The sequence below is a fragment of the Petromyzon marinus genome, unplaced genomic scaffold (genome assembly GCF_048934315.1).
Source record: "Petromyzon marinus isolate PM22_M1 ecotype Great Lakes invasive population unplaced genomic scaffold, UKy_Petmar_22M1.pri1.0 PM_G_Scaffold_24, whole genome shotgun sequence".
NCBI lineage: Eukaryota > Metazoa > Chordata > Hyperoartia > Petromyzontiformes > Petromyzontidae > Petromyzon > Petromyzon marinus.
The window spans coordinates 2,195,709-2,207,821 of record NW_027422806.1 but is presented as its reverse complement, the minus strand read 5'-3'; the positions used below and the strand labels follow the sequence as shown (position 1 = coordinate 2,207,821).

At 47.2% G+C, this 12,113-nt stretch overlaps 1 protein-coding gene across 1 annotated transcript; it reads left to right on the top strand.

Annotated features, from left to right (window-relative positions):
- Positions 1-469: 469 nt before the first annotated feature.
- LOC142913286 (baculoviral IAP repeat-containing protein 7-B-like) lies at positions 470-11,251 on the top strand. Its single transcript, XM_076060827.1, has 6 exons — positions 470-1,089; positions 2,547-2,700; positions 4,028-4,127; positions 6,065-6,125; positions 7,811-7,862; positions 9,073-11,251. Exons 1-6 carry the CDS (start codon positions 763-765, stop codon positions 9,267-9,269), a joined length of 891 nt encoding a protein of 296 aa, XP_075916942.1. The 5' UTR covers positions 470-762; the 3' UTR covers positions 9,270-11,251.
- Positions 11,252-12,113: the final 862 nt, after the last annotated feature.

Genomic DNA, 12,113 nt, shown 5'->3' with positions numbered 1-12,113 from the left:
AGTTTGTAAGTGACAGACTGAACTGTTTAATTCTTAACACGTAGGCTTTGGCAACCAATATCATCCATAATAGAGATTGTTCTGTTTACGTGACAACCCTTACCAGTTGGCCGTGTCGGGTGGTGGCGGGTTTAACATTAATATATTTACGCGATCTAACCCACAAAAAGCCTTTGTGTATGGATGAATTGTTTAAACCAAACATTTCAAGTCACTTAAATGTTTTATTTTGATTTAAAGCTTTCGTGACTGCAGTAATTCATATTCTTAGCTCTTTCGGCAGTCACGTTGAAGGGAAACAATAAAATAAAAAAATATATATAAAACAATAACAATTCTCACGACATTTCGACCATAACATAACGACCGTTTGTGTTATGGTCGAAACGTCGTGAGAATTTTTATTGTTTTATATGTATTTTATTATTTTATTGTTTGCCTTCAACGTGACTTTACTGAAAGAGCTAAGAATATCACTAAAAGATGTCCGTTTTTAATGACGCTTGCCGCCCCAACATTTTTGTTCCCGCATTCAGGAGCCGTCGAGGGTGACAACAGGGGTCGTGCCATTTCCCATCGCCGGTTTTTAAACTACCCGTCGAGCTACGAGCTACGAGCCCCGGGATCTCTTCGACGCCTTGAAAGGAGGAGAAGGCCTCGACGTTTCTCGAGCGATCTTTAACAAGAGACCCCCGGGCGGACTCGTCCCTCGCAAAAGCATTCTTTTCACCCCAAATCGCCCCGTATTTTTCCGCCGGGTCGATGCCGAACGTCGTAGACTTTCGGGCCTCCCGCAGGGCGTCGGCGGCGGTGAGACGCTCCGCCCCCCCAATGCCCCGCTTCGACCGGATCCCGCTACTGTCGGCCTCGAAGATGCAGAGCGAATCGGCCAGGCTGCTGTCGTTCTCCAAGGGGTGGCCCCGGTCGTCCCCCGTGCGGCCCGCGGACTTGGCACGGGCCGGACTCTACCGCATGGGCTTCAGCGACCTGGTGGCCTGCTTCCGCTGCGGCGGGATGATGCATCGCTGGGAGGAGGGGGACGACCCCGCTCGGGAGCACGCCAGGCACTTCCCCGCCTGCGCTCGCGCGGTGGGTGGCGCCAGCGACGGCGCCGGTGACGTCCTGACGCTTGTTTTGGGGGGGCGAGGCCGGGTCTTTCCTAAAACTAGTGCGGGGTGCCGCTGAGAATTTGCAACGATTGGCACGAAGAGATGTGCCTCGGGGCTCTGGGTACCGATTGGAGATAATTCTAGGCGTGTTTAGACGACGATGGTGAACGAGCGGAGACCCTTTGGCTCGTTGAATCCATTGACGCGCATTCGCGGTCAGATTCGTGTTATATTAAGAAACGATAGTCCAAAAATAAGTGTGAACATTTCTTTGTAAGCACCCTGTGCTAACACAGTTATTCTTGACCTGGCGAGGGCCCTACTCAGCGCTGCGATGACGTAGCTATTTGTTTCAGATGCCGACCCTCTCCGTCACGCAAAGCAGCGACGTTGCTCAGCGAAGCGGGCTCGGCATCGTCGCGTGGACATTTATATTTGCCGAATACCCTCGCACGTGGTGACCACGGAGGGAACAGAGAGAGAGAGAGAGAGACACGGAAACTCCAAATAGGCAGAAGCAGGTGTCAGGGTCGGGTTTCGAGCCCATGACCTCCTGCATACCAGGCGAGGTCGTTCACATCTCCTGGCTACCACTGCGCCCTTGTAGATGAGTCTCAGTTCTTCAATGCTTTCTGCCTATAACCATGTTCAATGATGAGACTTTCCCGCTCCCCGCGCTGAAGAGTCGGCTCGCTCATTTGACAGCAGAGCCACGGCAACAAAATCAATTAAACTCTGCCCACCGTTGTAAAGACGTTGCAGCTGCCGTGCCGTAGAGGCGGTCACGTGGATTTCGGATTAACCGGGGCAACGTATTTGTTCGGTTAAAGCACCGCGTGACTTGTAATAAAAATGTCCAAGAATTAACCATTGTTGTATAAACTGTTTTTAGATTATTTGGACTTCAGGGGAATATCCACGAGTTCTTAATCTCCATCAAAATCTCAGGTGTGCGGTTCATCTGCAAATCGAACAAACCGCGCGCGGATCATCCAGAGTGTACTGTAATTCAAATCAAGATTCTACTGTAATGTTATCTTCTCTATAAATTCCCCCACCTGTTGTATATGCCGGGTCTTGAAAATTTGAATAAAAATGAAATGAAATTTGGAAAAATGCGTAATTATCCGAAATAACGTTAATTGATGTAATTATGCGCATAAGTTATGCTAGTTATGGAGATGTAATCGTATTAAGTCATGTAAATGACTTCACCTTTTTAGGCCAGTCTAAAAAGGTTTTGTTTCGAAGATGTCGTTTAAAAAAAAACGATTCCAATGCCCTCACGGCTTCCTGGGGAGCCTTTCCAAAGGGCGGGGACAATTCGATGAGCTCACTGCGTCACCGTCGTCGCCGTCGACGCTGCCGTCGCAGTCGTCATCGTCGTCACCGTTGTCGTCGTTGCGTTTGTCCCTGGGTGGCGCCTTTTCCCCGCAGGCCCCGTTGCCGCCGGCCACTCAGGATGGCGCCGACTCCGGACTGAGTCCAGAGATGCGTTCGTTCGGGGCGCGACTCAGATCTTTCGCGAGCTGGCCGTACACCGCCAATGTGTCCCCGCCTGAACTGGCCTACGCAGGCTTCTACTATTCCGGTACGGTTTGTGCTGCTGCTGCCGCTGCGTAGAAGTGGGTGGAGGCCTTCCCCGGCGCTGTAGTTGTCCCCGTTTTGTGGGGGGAGGGGCGGCTCTTTGGGGGCAAGCGCCACGGTGGCTCGGAGATGTTGACTACCTCGCCCGGAAGGCAGGAGGTGGTGGGTTCCATCCTGACGCCTGATGTGTATTTGGAATTTTCGTGCTTCCCTCGCCGTGGTCGCGTGGATTTTTTCTGCCGGTCCTCCGGTTTTTTCCTCGCACATTTAGAAACACGCATTTAGAGTATTTGGCTGCATTTAAATTCTCACGCGATAAGCCACTTCGTTGAGCTATCGTTTGTGATAGCCAGGTGGTCACCTCTGAAAAAGAGCTAAATAGCAACTCAATGGTCCTAACACCTGGTATCATAAAATAGTATTAATGTTGGTTAATAGTTTTGGTCAAACACCTGAGGGAGGTCAGAATCAGAATATTTAGCTATACTGGAGGAATCCATTGAGCTGTGAAGCTCTTTTTCGCATGATGCCCAGTCGGGGCACGGGGGGTAAGAACGTCACGGCAATGAACGGTTTACAAAAACACGATAGGAGTGCGAAGTCCTGTCGGTTCCAAACATGTTGTAGAGTGTGTACACGAAACACGGGGAATGCCTTTACAAGTTGTATAATCTCCTGCAGATTTAGATGCCACTGGTTCGTCACGTTTTGTAGATGTAGATGCCACTGGTTCTTCACATTCTGTAGATGTAGATGCCACTGGTTCTTCACGTTCTGTAGATGTAGATGTCACTGGTTCTTCACGTTCTGTAGATGTAGATGCCACTGGTTCTTCACGTTCTGTAGATGTAGATGCCACTGGTTCGTCACGTTCTGTAGATGTAGATGCCACTGGTTCGTCACGTTCTGCAGATTTAGATGCCACTGGTTCGTCACGTTCTGTAGATGTAGATGACGCTGGTTCTTCACGTTCTGTAGATGTAGATGCCACTGGTTTTTCGTATTCTGTAGGTGTAGATGCAACTGGTTCTTCACGTTCTGTAGATGTAGATGACGCTGGTTCTTCACGTTCTGCAGATGTTGATGCCACTGGGTTCTTCACGTTCTGTAGCTGTAAATGCCACTGGTTCTTCACGTTCTGTAGATGTAAATGCCACTGGTTTTTCACGTTCTGCAGATGTTGATGCCACCACCTCCAACTATTGTGAGGCGGTTGAACTTAGGACTCTCGGTCCGAACGGGCAACTGGATGGGTTTGTTTATCTCTGAAAAGTCTACAGTGTCGATAAGTAGGGGAGAGGTCCCTGTAACGTGTTTTCTATTTTGAGTAGGTCACGGAGATCTTGTGAAGTGCTTCAGCTGCGACGGTCATCTACAAGAGTGGGCGCTGGGAGACAGTGCTTGGCATGAGCACGCAAAGTGGTTTCCCAGGTGAGGCGTTTGGCACCTGCTGCGCCCGTGAAATTTATATATATACAGTAAGGGAAAAAAGTATTTGATCCCCTGCTGATTTTGTACGTTTGCCCACTGACAAAGAAATTATCAGTCTATAATTTTAATGGTAGGTTTATTGAAACAGCGAGAGACAGAATAACAACAACAAAATCCAGAAAAACGCATGTCAAAAATGTTATAAATTGATTTGCATTTTAATGAGGGAAAAAAGTATTTGACCCCCTCTCAATCAGAAAGATTTCTGGCTCCCAGGTGTCTTTTATACAGGTAACAAGCTGAGATTAGGAGCTGAGATTAGGAGCACACTCTTTAAGAGTGTGCTCCTAATCTCAGCTTGTTACCTATAAAAGACACCTGTGCACAGAAGCAATCAATCAAATTCCAAACTCTCCACCATGGCCAAGACCAGAGAGCTCTCCAAGGATGTCAGGGACAAGATTGTAGACCTACACAAGGCTGTAATGGCTACAAGACCATTGCCAAGCAGCTTGGTCAGAAGGTGACAACAGTTGGTGCGATTATTCGCAAATGGAAGAAACACAAAAAAACTGTCAATCTCCCTCGGCATGGGGCTCCATGCAAGATCTCACCTCGTGGAGTTGCAATGATCATGAGAACGGTGAGGAATCAGCCCAGAACTACACGGGAGGATCTTGTCAATGATCTCAAAGCAGCTGGGACCATAGTCACCAAGAAAACAATTGGTAACACACTACCTCGTGAAGGACTGAAATCCTGCAGTGCCCACAAGGTCCCCCTGCTCAAGAAAGCACATATACATGCCCATCTGAAGTTTGCCAATGAACATCTGAATGATTCAGAGGACAACTGGGTGAAAGTGTTGTGGTCAGATGAGACCAAAATGGAGCTCTTTGGCATCAACTCAACTCGCCGTGTTTGGAGGAGGAGGAATGCTGCCTATGACCCCAAGAACACCATCCCCACCGTCAAACATGGAGGTGGAAACATTATGCTTTGGGGGTGTTTTTCTGCTAAGGGGATAGGACAACTTCACCGCATCAAAGGGACGATGGACGGGGCCATGTACCGTCAAATCTTGGGTGAGAACCTCCTTCCCTCAGCCAGGGCATTGAAAATGGGTCGTGGATGGGTATTCCAGCATGACAATGACCCAAAACACACGGTCAAGGCAACAAAGGAGTGGCTCAAGAAGAAGCACATTAAGGACCTGGAGCGGCCTAGCCAGTCTCCAGACCTTAATCCCATGGAAAATCTGTGGAGGGAGCTGAAGGTTCGAGTTGCCAAACGTCATCCTCGAAACCTTAATGACTTGGAGAAGATCTGCAAAGAGGAGTGGGACAAAAACCCTCCTGAGATGTGTGCAAACATGGTGGCCAACTACAAGAAACGTCTGACCTCTGTGATTGCCAACAAGGGTTTTGCCACCAAGTACTAAGTCATGTTTTGCAGAGGGGTCAAATACTTATTTCCCTCATTAAAATGCAAATCAATTCATAACATTTTTGACATGCGTTTTTCTGGATTTTTTGTTGTTATTCTGTCTCTCACTGTTCAAATAAACCTACCATTAAAATTATAGACTGATCATTTCTTTGTCAGTGGGTAAACGTACAAAATCAGCAGGGGATCAAATACTTTTTTCCCTCACTGTAAATATTAAATAATTATGTGTTCCCCAACACATCCATCGCATTATATAATAATGATGTGTTCCCCGATACATCCAACGCATTATAAGATAATAACAAAATCATAATAAACACGATAAAATAATAAATATAATGTGTTCCCCAATACAACCATCTCACTATAAGATCATAATATAAATAATAATAATGGTGACGTGCTCCCCAATACATCTACCACATTGTACCCAGCCGGCATAACGTAATGACCCCCCCCCCTCTCTTCCCGCGTCGTTTGCTGAACAGCTGCGCGTTTGTCGGACGACAGAAGGGGGAAGCTTTCGTCCGCGGGTCGATGCGGCCGCCGGTAACAAAACATTTTCTCGCCAACTTTTGGTTTCGCAGGAAAATCGAGTTTAACGCCGGCGTGTGAACACGCCGCACGTACGATTTTTAGTTTCGTTTTTTAACGTTGACCTTAGTCAACTCCGGTCGTTGAACAGACGAGACCAGCCTCGTCTCTTGATGGAGTTTATCAGCGGTCTTGAACACAAATAGACTCAAACTTAAACTTCGCAGGCAGCTTGAAATGTTGTTCATCATTCAGGGGTAAAAATACAAAAATAATGTGGTTTTATTACCAATATGCTCATTGTAAATATAGTAGTGTGTATAGTATAGTAGTGTATAGTGTAGTGTATAGTGTAGTGTAGTGTATAGTGTAGTGTATAGTAGTGTAGTGTATAGTGTAGTGTATAGTGTAGTGTATAGTAGTGTAGTGTATAGTAGTGTATAGTAGTGTAGTGTATAGTAGTGTATAGTGTAGTGTATAGTAGTGTATAGTAGTGTAGTGTATAGTGTAGTGTATAGTATAGTAATGTATAGTGTAGTAGTGTATAGTGTAGTAGTGTATAGTAGTGTAGTGTATAGTAGTGTATAGTATAGTAGTGTATAGTATAGTAGTGTATAGTGTAGTAGTGTATAGTGTAGTAGTGTATAGTAGTGTAGTGTATAGTATAGTAGTGTATAGTATAGTAGTGTATAGTATAGTAGTGTATAGTATAGTGTATAGTGTAGTGTATAGTAGTGTAGTGTATAGTATAGTAGTGTATAGTGTAGTAGTGTATAGTGTATAGTATAGTAGTGTATAGTGTAGTGTATAGTAGTGTAGTGTATAGTAGTGTTTGTATAGTAGTGTATAGTAGTGTATAGTGTATAATAGTGTAGTAGTGTATAGTGTATAGTAGTGTAGTGTATAGTATAGTAGTGTATAGTATAGTATTGTATAGTAGTGTATAGTGTATAGTAGTGTATAGTATAGTAGTGTATAGTATAGTATTGTATAGTAGTGTATAGTGTAGTAGTGTATAGTAATGTATAGTATAGTAGTGTATAGTGTAGTAGTGTATAGTAGTGTAGTAGTGTATAGTATAGTAGTGTATAATAGTGTATAGTAGTGTGTAGTAGTGTATAGTGTAGTAGTGTATAGTAGTGTATAGTGTATAGTAGTGTATAGTGTATAATAGTGTATAGTAGTGTAGTAGTGTATAATAGTGTATAGTAGTGTATAGTGTATAATACTAGTACAGCTCACACCGGTGTGTTGGAGAGCCAAGCCACAACATTTAGAATCTGAGTACGACGTTTCACCAGTAATTACAACAACGAGCTTCATCAGGCGACGGCCAGATTAAATGTACTCTATAACTATATATATATAACTATGGGGATAATCGGTGTTTTTGGCGTAGAGATCCACGGAAATTTTTTTTATTTTATCTTTTTGGATACTGCGCGATTTTGAGCCGTCTGCAGCTGCCCTGCCCCCTGTCGTTAGCGGCGACAATCGAGAGCCGGCTCTTGTCGTTCCGTTTGGTTTGCCGACACGCCGATTGCAAATCGAGCGCAGAGTAACGGTGCAAAAAGTCGCGATCGTTTTCAACGCGAGCGGTCGTCGCTTGCGTAACTTATCCATTTTTGTCGGTTCTTCTGCGTGACACCGGCGATGATTCTTACACGCGACGATGTTCATCTTTATTTGTCGGTTCAAAGGCTCCGCTACCGGGACAGACGCCGCAGAGTACAACCGCGGAGATTGAGCACGGTAAGACGACGGATCCCTGCGCACTGTATCAGACCCTCACCTGATACAGGTGAGGGTCTGATAGAGGTGAGGGTCTGATATAGGTGAGGGTCTGATACAGGTGAGAGTCTGATACAGGTGAGGGTCTGATACAGGTGAGGGTCTGATACAGGTGAGGGTGATACAGGTGAGGGTCTGATACAGGTGAGGGTCTGATACAGGTGAGAGGCTGATACAGGTGAGGGTCTGATACAGGTGAGAGACTGATACAGGTGAGAGACTGATACAGGTGAGGGTCTGATACAGGTGAGAGTCTGATACAGGTGAGAGACTGATACAGGTGAGGGTCTGATACAGGTGAGGGTCTGATACAGGTGAGAGACTGATACAGGTGAGAGACTGATACAGGTGAGAGGCTGATACAGGTGAGGGTCTGATACAGGTGAGAGACTGATACAGGTGAGAGACTGATACAGGTGAGGGTCTGATACAGGTGAGAGTCTGATACAGGTGAGAGACTGATACAGGTGAGGGTCTGATACAGGTGAGGGTCTGATACAGGTGAGAGACTGATACAGGTGAGAGACTGATACAGGTGAGAGTCTGATACAGGTGAGAGACTGATACAGGTGAGAGACTGATACAGGTGAGAGTCTGATACAGGTGAGGGTCTGATACAGGTGAGGGTCTGATACAGGTGAGAGTCTGATACAGGTGAGGGTCTGATACAGGTGAGAGTCTGATACAGGTGAGGGTCTGATACAGGTGAGGGTCTGATACAGGTGAGAGACTGATACAGGTGAGAGACTGATACAGGTGAGAGTCTGAGCCAGGTGAGAGTCTGATACAGGTGAGCGTCACGACCTCATGTATACCAGACGAGGTGGTCAACATCTCGCCAACTTTGCGCCCCATATGTAAGCAGTCTGGTGATGATCGACCATCACTATTTGAAACCGCTGAAAGTGTGTGCAGGTGTGCCTGTGTGTGCATCTGTGTGTGTGTGCGCTTGCGTCTGTGCGAGCGCGCGTGTGTCTCCGTGCGTCTCTGTGTGTCTCTGTGTGTCTCTGTGTGTCTGCACGTGTGTCTGTATGTCTGTGTGTCTCCGCGTGCGTCTCTGTGTGTCTGTGTGTCTCTGTGTGTCTGCACGTGTGTCTGTGTGTCTCTGTGTGTCTCCGCGTGTGTCTCCGCGTGCGTCTCCGCGTGCGTCTGCGCGCGCTTTTGTCCACAGCGGTGCCATCGACTGAGGAGCTTCTGGACAAGCTGGAAGAGCGGCTGTCCTGCAAGGTGTGCATGGAGCGCGAGGTGTCCACGATGTTCGTGCCGTGCGGACACGTGGCGACGTGCGGCCACTGCGCCCTCTCCCTGATCCAGTGTCCCGTGTGCCGCGTCGCCGTGAAGACGTCGCTCCGGGCCTTCGTGGTTTAGGCGTACGGCCGGGCGAAGGAGGAGGAGAGAGAAACGACCGCCGGGGATCCCGACCGCCCGTGGCTTCAAACGGTGGGGCGAGTTCGTTGATTAACCCCTCCCCTCTCCCGTGCCGAGGCATAAGCCGGTCGCTGGCGAGCGTTCGGCGTTCGTTTTTTCGCGCAGGGAGGCATGGGGAGGGCAATTTCACTTGGTCACCGGCCTCCACCCATAGAGCAGCCTTTTTTTTGGGGGGTTTCCGGAATGTGAAAGGGTTCATTAATAATTATCAGTGTGGTGGTTTTGAAGGCGTACGATGTCAGACTTGGAAAGTGAAGGAAGTGAAGTTTTAAGACTGTTCTGTAATCTTTCCGTGGTGCTAACGTTAAAAAAACGCCCCTTTTTTCAAATTTTCTTGCTGTGGTTTTCACACCCGATGATGATTGCTTCTTGTGTCGCAGTCGAAACGTCGTGATAATTTTTATTGTTTTATATTTTTATTATTTTATTGTTTCCCTTCTACGTGGTGACTTTACCGAAAGAACCAAGAACATTCTTCAAGGTTCTTTCGGTCGAGCGACGTGGGGACAAAATAAAATAAATCACGACGTTTCTGTCGCAACACAAGCGACCCCCCCATCAGTTGAACTGTACTTGTTCCGCCTGATGACGGTCGCTTGTGTCGCGATGGAAACGTGGTGATGTATTTTATACACCTACCACGTGATGACTTTGAGAGCGTGGTTTCCCTGCAGTTGCCACGAAAGCTTCAAGTGAAGATTCTCAAGGCTGCTTTCAATGTTGCGTTCAGTCAGTGAAACGTCCGCACATTCGAGTCAAGTGCCCATTAATGGGCCACGCAAGGCCCAATGCGTAGGGCCGAGGCTTCGCTCTATGGCTCGTTTGATCGTCTCGTTATTAAATAATTTTTGATGTCACCAGAGGACTTGGGAGTCTTGTTGTGTTTAGACTGCAGGAGCGGTGGGAGGGGTTTTAAGAGCTATTAAATTGTCTCTCTCTGTCTCTGTGTGAGTCTCTCTCTCTCTGTGTGTCTGTCTGTCTATGTTGTGTGCCACTCTCTGTTTGTCTCTGTGTGAGTCTCTCTCTCTGCTTGTGTGTCTGTCTCTGTGTCTATGTTGTGTGTGTATCTCTGTGTGTTTCTGTGTGTCTCTCTCTGTTTGTCTCTGTGTTGTCTCTCTCTGCCTGTGTGTCTGTCTGTGTGTCTATGTTGTGTGTCTCTGTGTGAGTCTCTCTCTGCTTGTGTGTCTGTCTCTGTGTCTATGTTGTGTGTCTCTCTCTGTTTGTCTCTGTGTGAGTCTCTCTCTGTGTGTCTGTCTGTCTATGTTGTGTCACTCCGTGTGTCTCTTTGTGAGTCTCTCTCTGCTTGTGTGTCTGTCTGTGTGTCTATGTTGTGTGTGTCTCTCTCTGTTTGTCTCTGTGTGAGTCTCTCTCTCTCTGCTTGTGTGTCTGTGTGTCTATGCTGTGTGTTACTCTGTGTGTCTCTGTGTTGTCTCTCTCTGTGTGTCTGTCTGTGTGTCTATGTTGTGTGTCTCTCTCTGTTTGTCTCTGTGTGAGTCTCTCTCTCTGCTTGTGTGTCTGTCTGTGTGTCTATGTTGTGTGTCTCTCTCTGTGTGTCTGTGTGAGTCTCTCTCTCTGCTTGTGTGTCTGTCTGTGTGTCTATGTTGTGTGTTTCTGTGTTGTCTCTCTCTGCTTGTGTGTCTGTCTGTGTGTCTATGTTGTGTCTCTCTCTGTGTGTTTCTGTGTTGTCTCTCTCTGCTCGTGTGTCCCCGTGTCTATGTTTTGTCTCTCTCAAATTTATCAATCTTTGGAAGAACGTAATCAACCAGGTGGGGCGTTGATTGTTTTGTTGGCCGACTCTGTGTTATATTGCATTATATTTCCAAGTTTACTATGTTTGTTCTCATTCATTTGTACCTGATGATGGTCGTTTGTGTTGCAATCGAAACGTCGTATTCTATTATTATTAAATTTCTTTACCATTACGAATTGTCTGGGAATCAAAGCCAAGCAAGTTTCTTACCACAGTGACCGCACGAGACGTGAAACAAACGCTGCGCGTGTAGTGGGTGCAAGGAGATTGGAGACGGCGTGTAGAGGCAACACGTCTATTTAACGACAACGGTAACAGCAATAGTAACGGTCCCTAACACAAAGGGGTAACGGCCCCTTAACCCGCTACCTGGGGGTGGTACGGCCCCCGGACAAGCGTGGCCTATCACTGGGACCACGGGCTCTCTCGCCTCTGGCTAACCGTGACCTAGGGGAGGCTACACTAACCCGACCCAGCCAAGGTACGGGTCTCGACCACTGTCTCGCTTGGTCCCGGCCCTTACAAGGACGTCGGGACCCGGGGGCTCCCAGGGTCTCACCACTGGCCCGCTCGGTCCCGGCCCTTAGAAGGGCAGCGGGTCTGGGGGAATTGATAGGACGAGTGGAAATGAAGTAACCTCTGAGCTATTTTAATTAGTCATTAAATAATACAACAAAATTAATGACATTCAAAAAGTAATTTACATTAAACACGTATTAGAACATTGTAACTTCAACCATCTCTTAAAGCAACGTGTATTACTAATTACTCATTCGTTAGCTCCCATTACTCAATCGCGACTTCACGCTCATCAGCCAGCCATCTCAGTCATCTCAGTCAGTCGACCCGTGGCACCTGGGTCTGCCCCGTGACCTCCTGCCAGCGGGCGTTCGACACTTCACGTGGCCTCAGGGTGCACATAGCCTGGCACAAGCGTCGTGGTGACGTCACCGCCACTTAGTGGCGAATGGCGGTTGTTGTTGTTGTATGTGTGTGTGTGTCTGTGTGTGTATGTGTGTATGTGTGTGTATGTG

Bases quoted from the DNA above. Each gene is read 5' to 3' on its own strand.
- LOC142913286 (XM_076060827.1), top strand. From the start codon at position 763: ATGCCGAACGTCGTAGACTTTCGGGCCTCCCGCAGGGCGTCGGCGGCG. The intron at 6,126-7,810 runs GTAACAAAACAT...GTCGGTTCAAAG, and splicing joins GCGGGTCGATGCGGCCGCCG to GCTCCGCTACCGGGACAGAC. The intron at 7,863-9,072 runs GTAAGACGACGG...TTTTGTCCACAG, and splicing joins AACCGCGGAGATTGAGCACG to CGGTGCCATCGACTGAGGAG.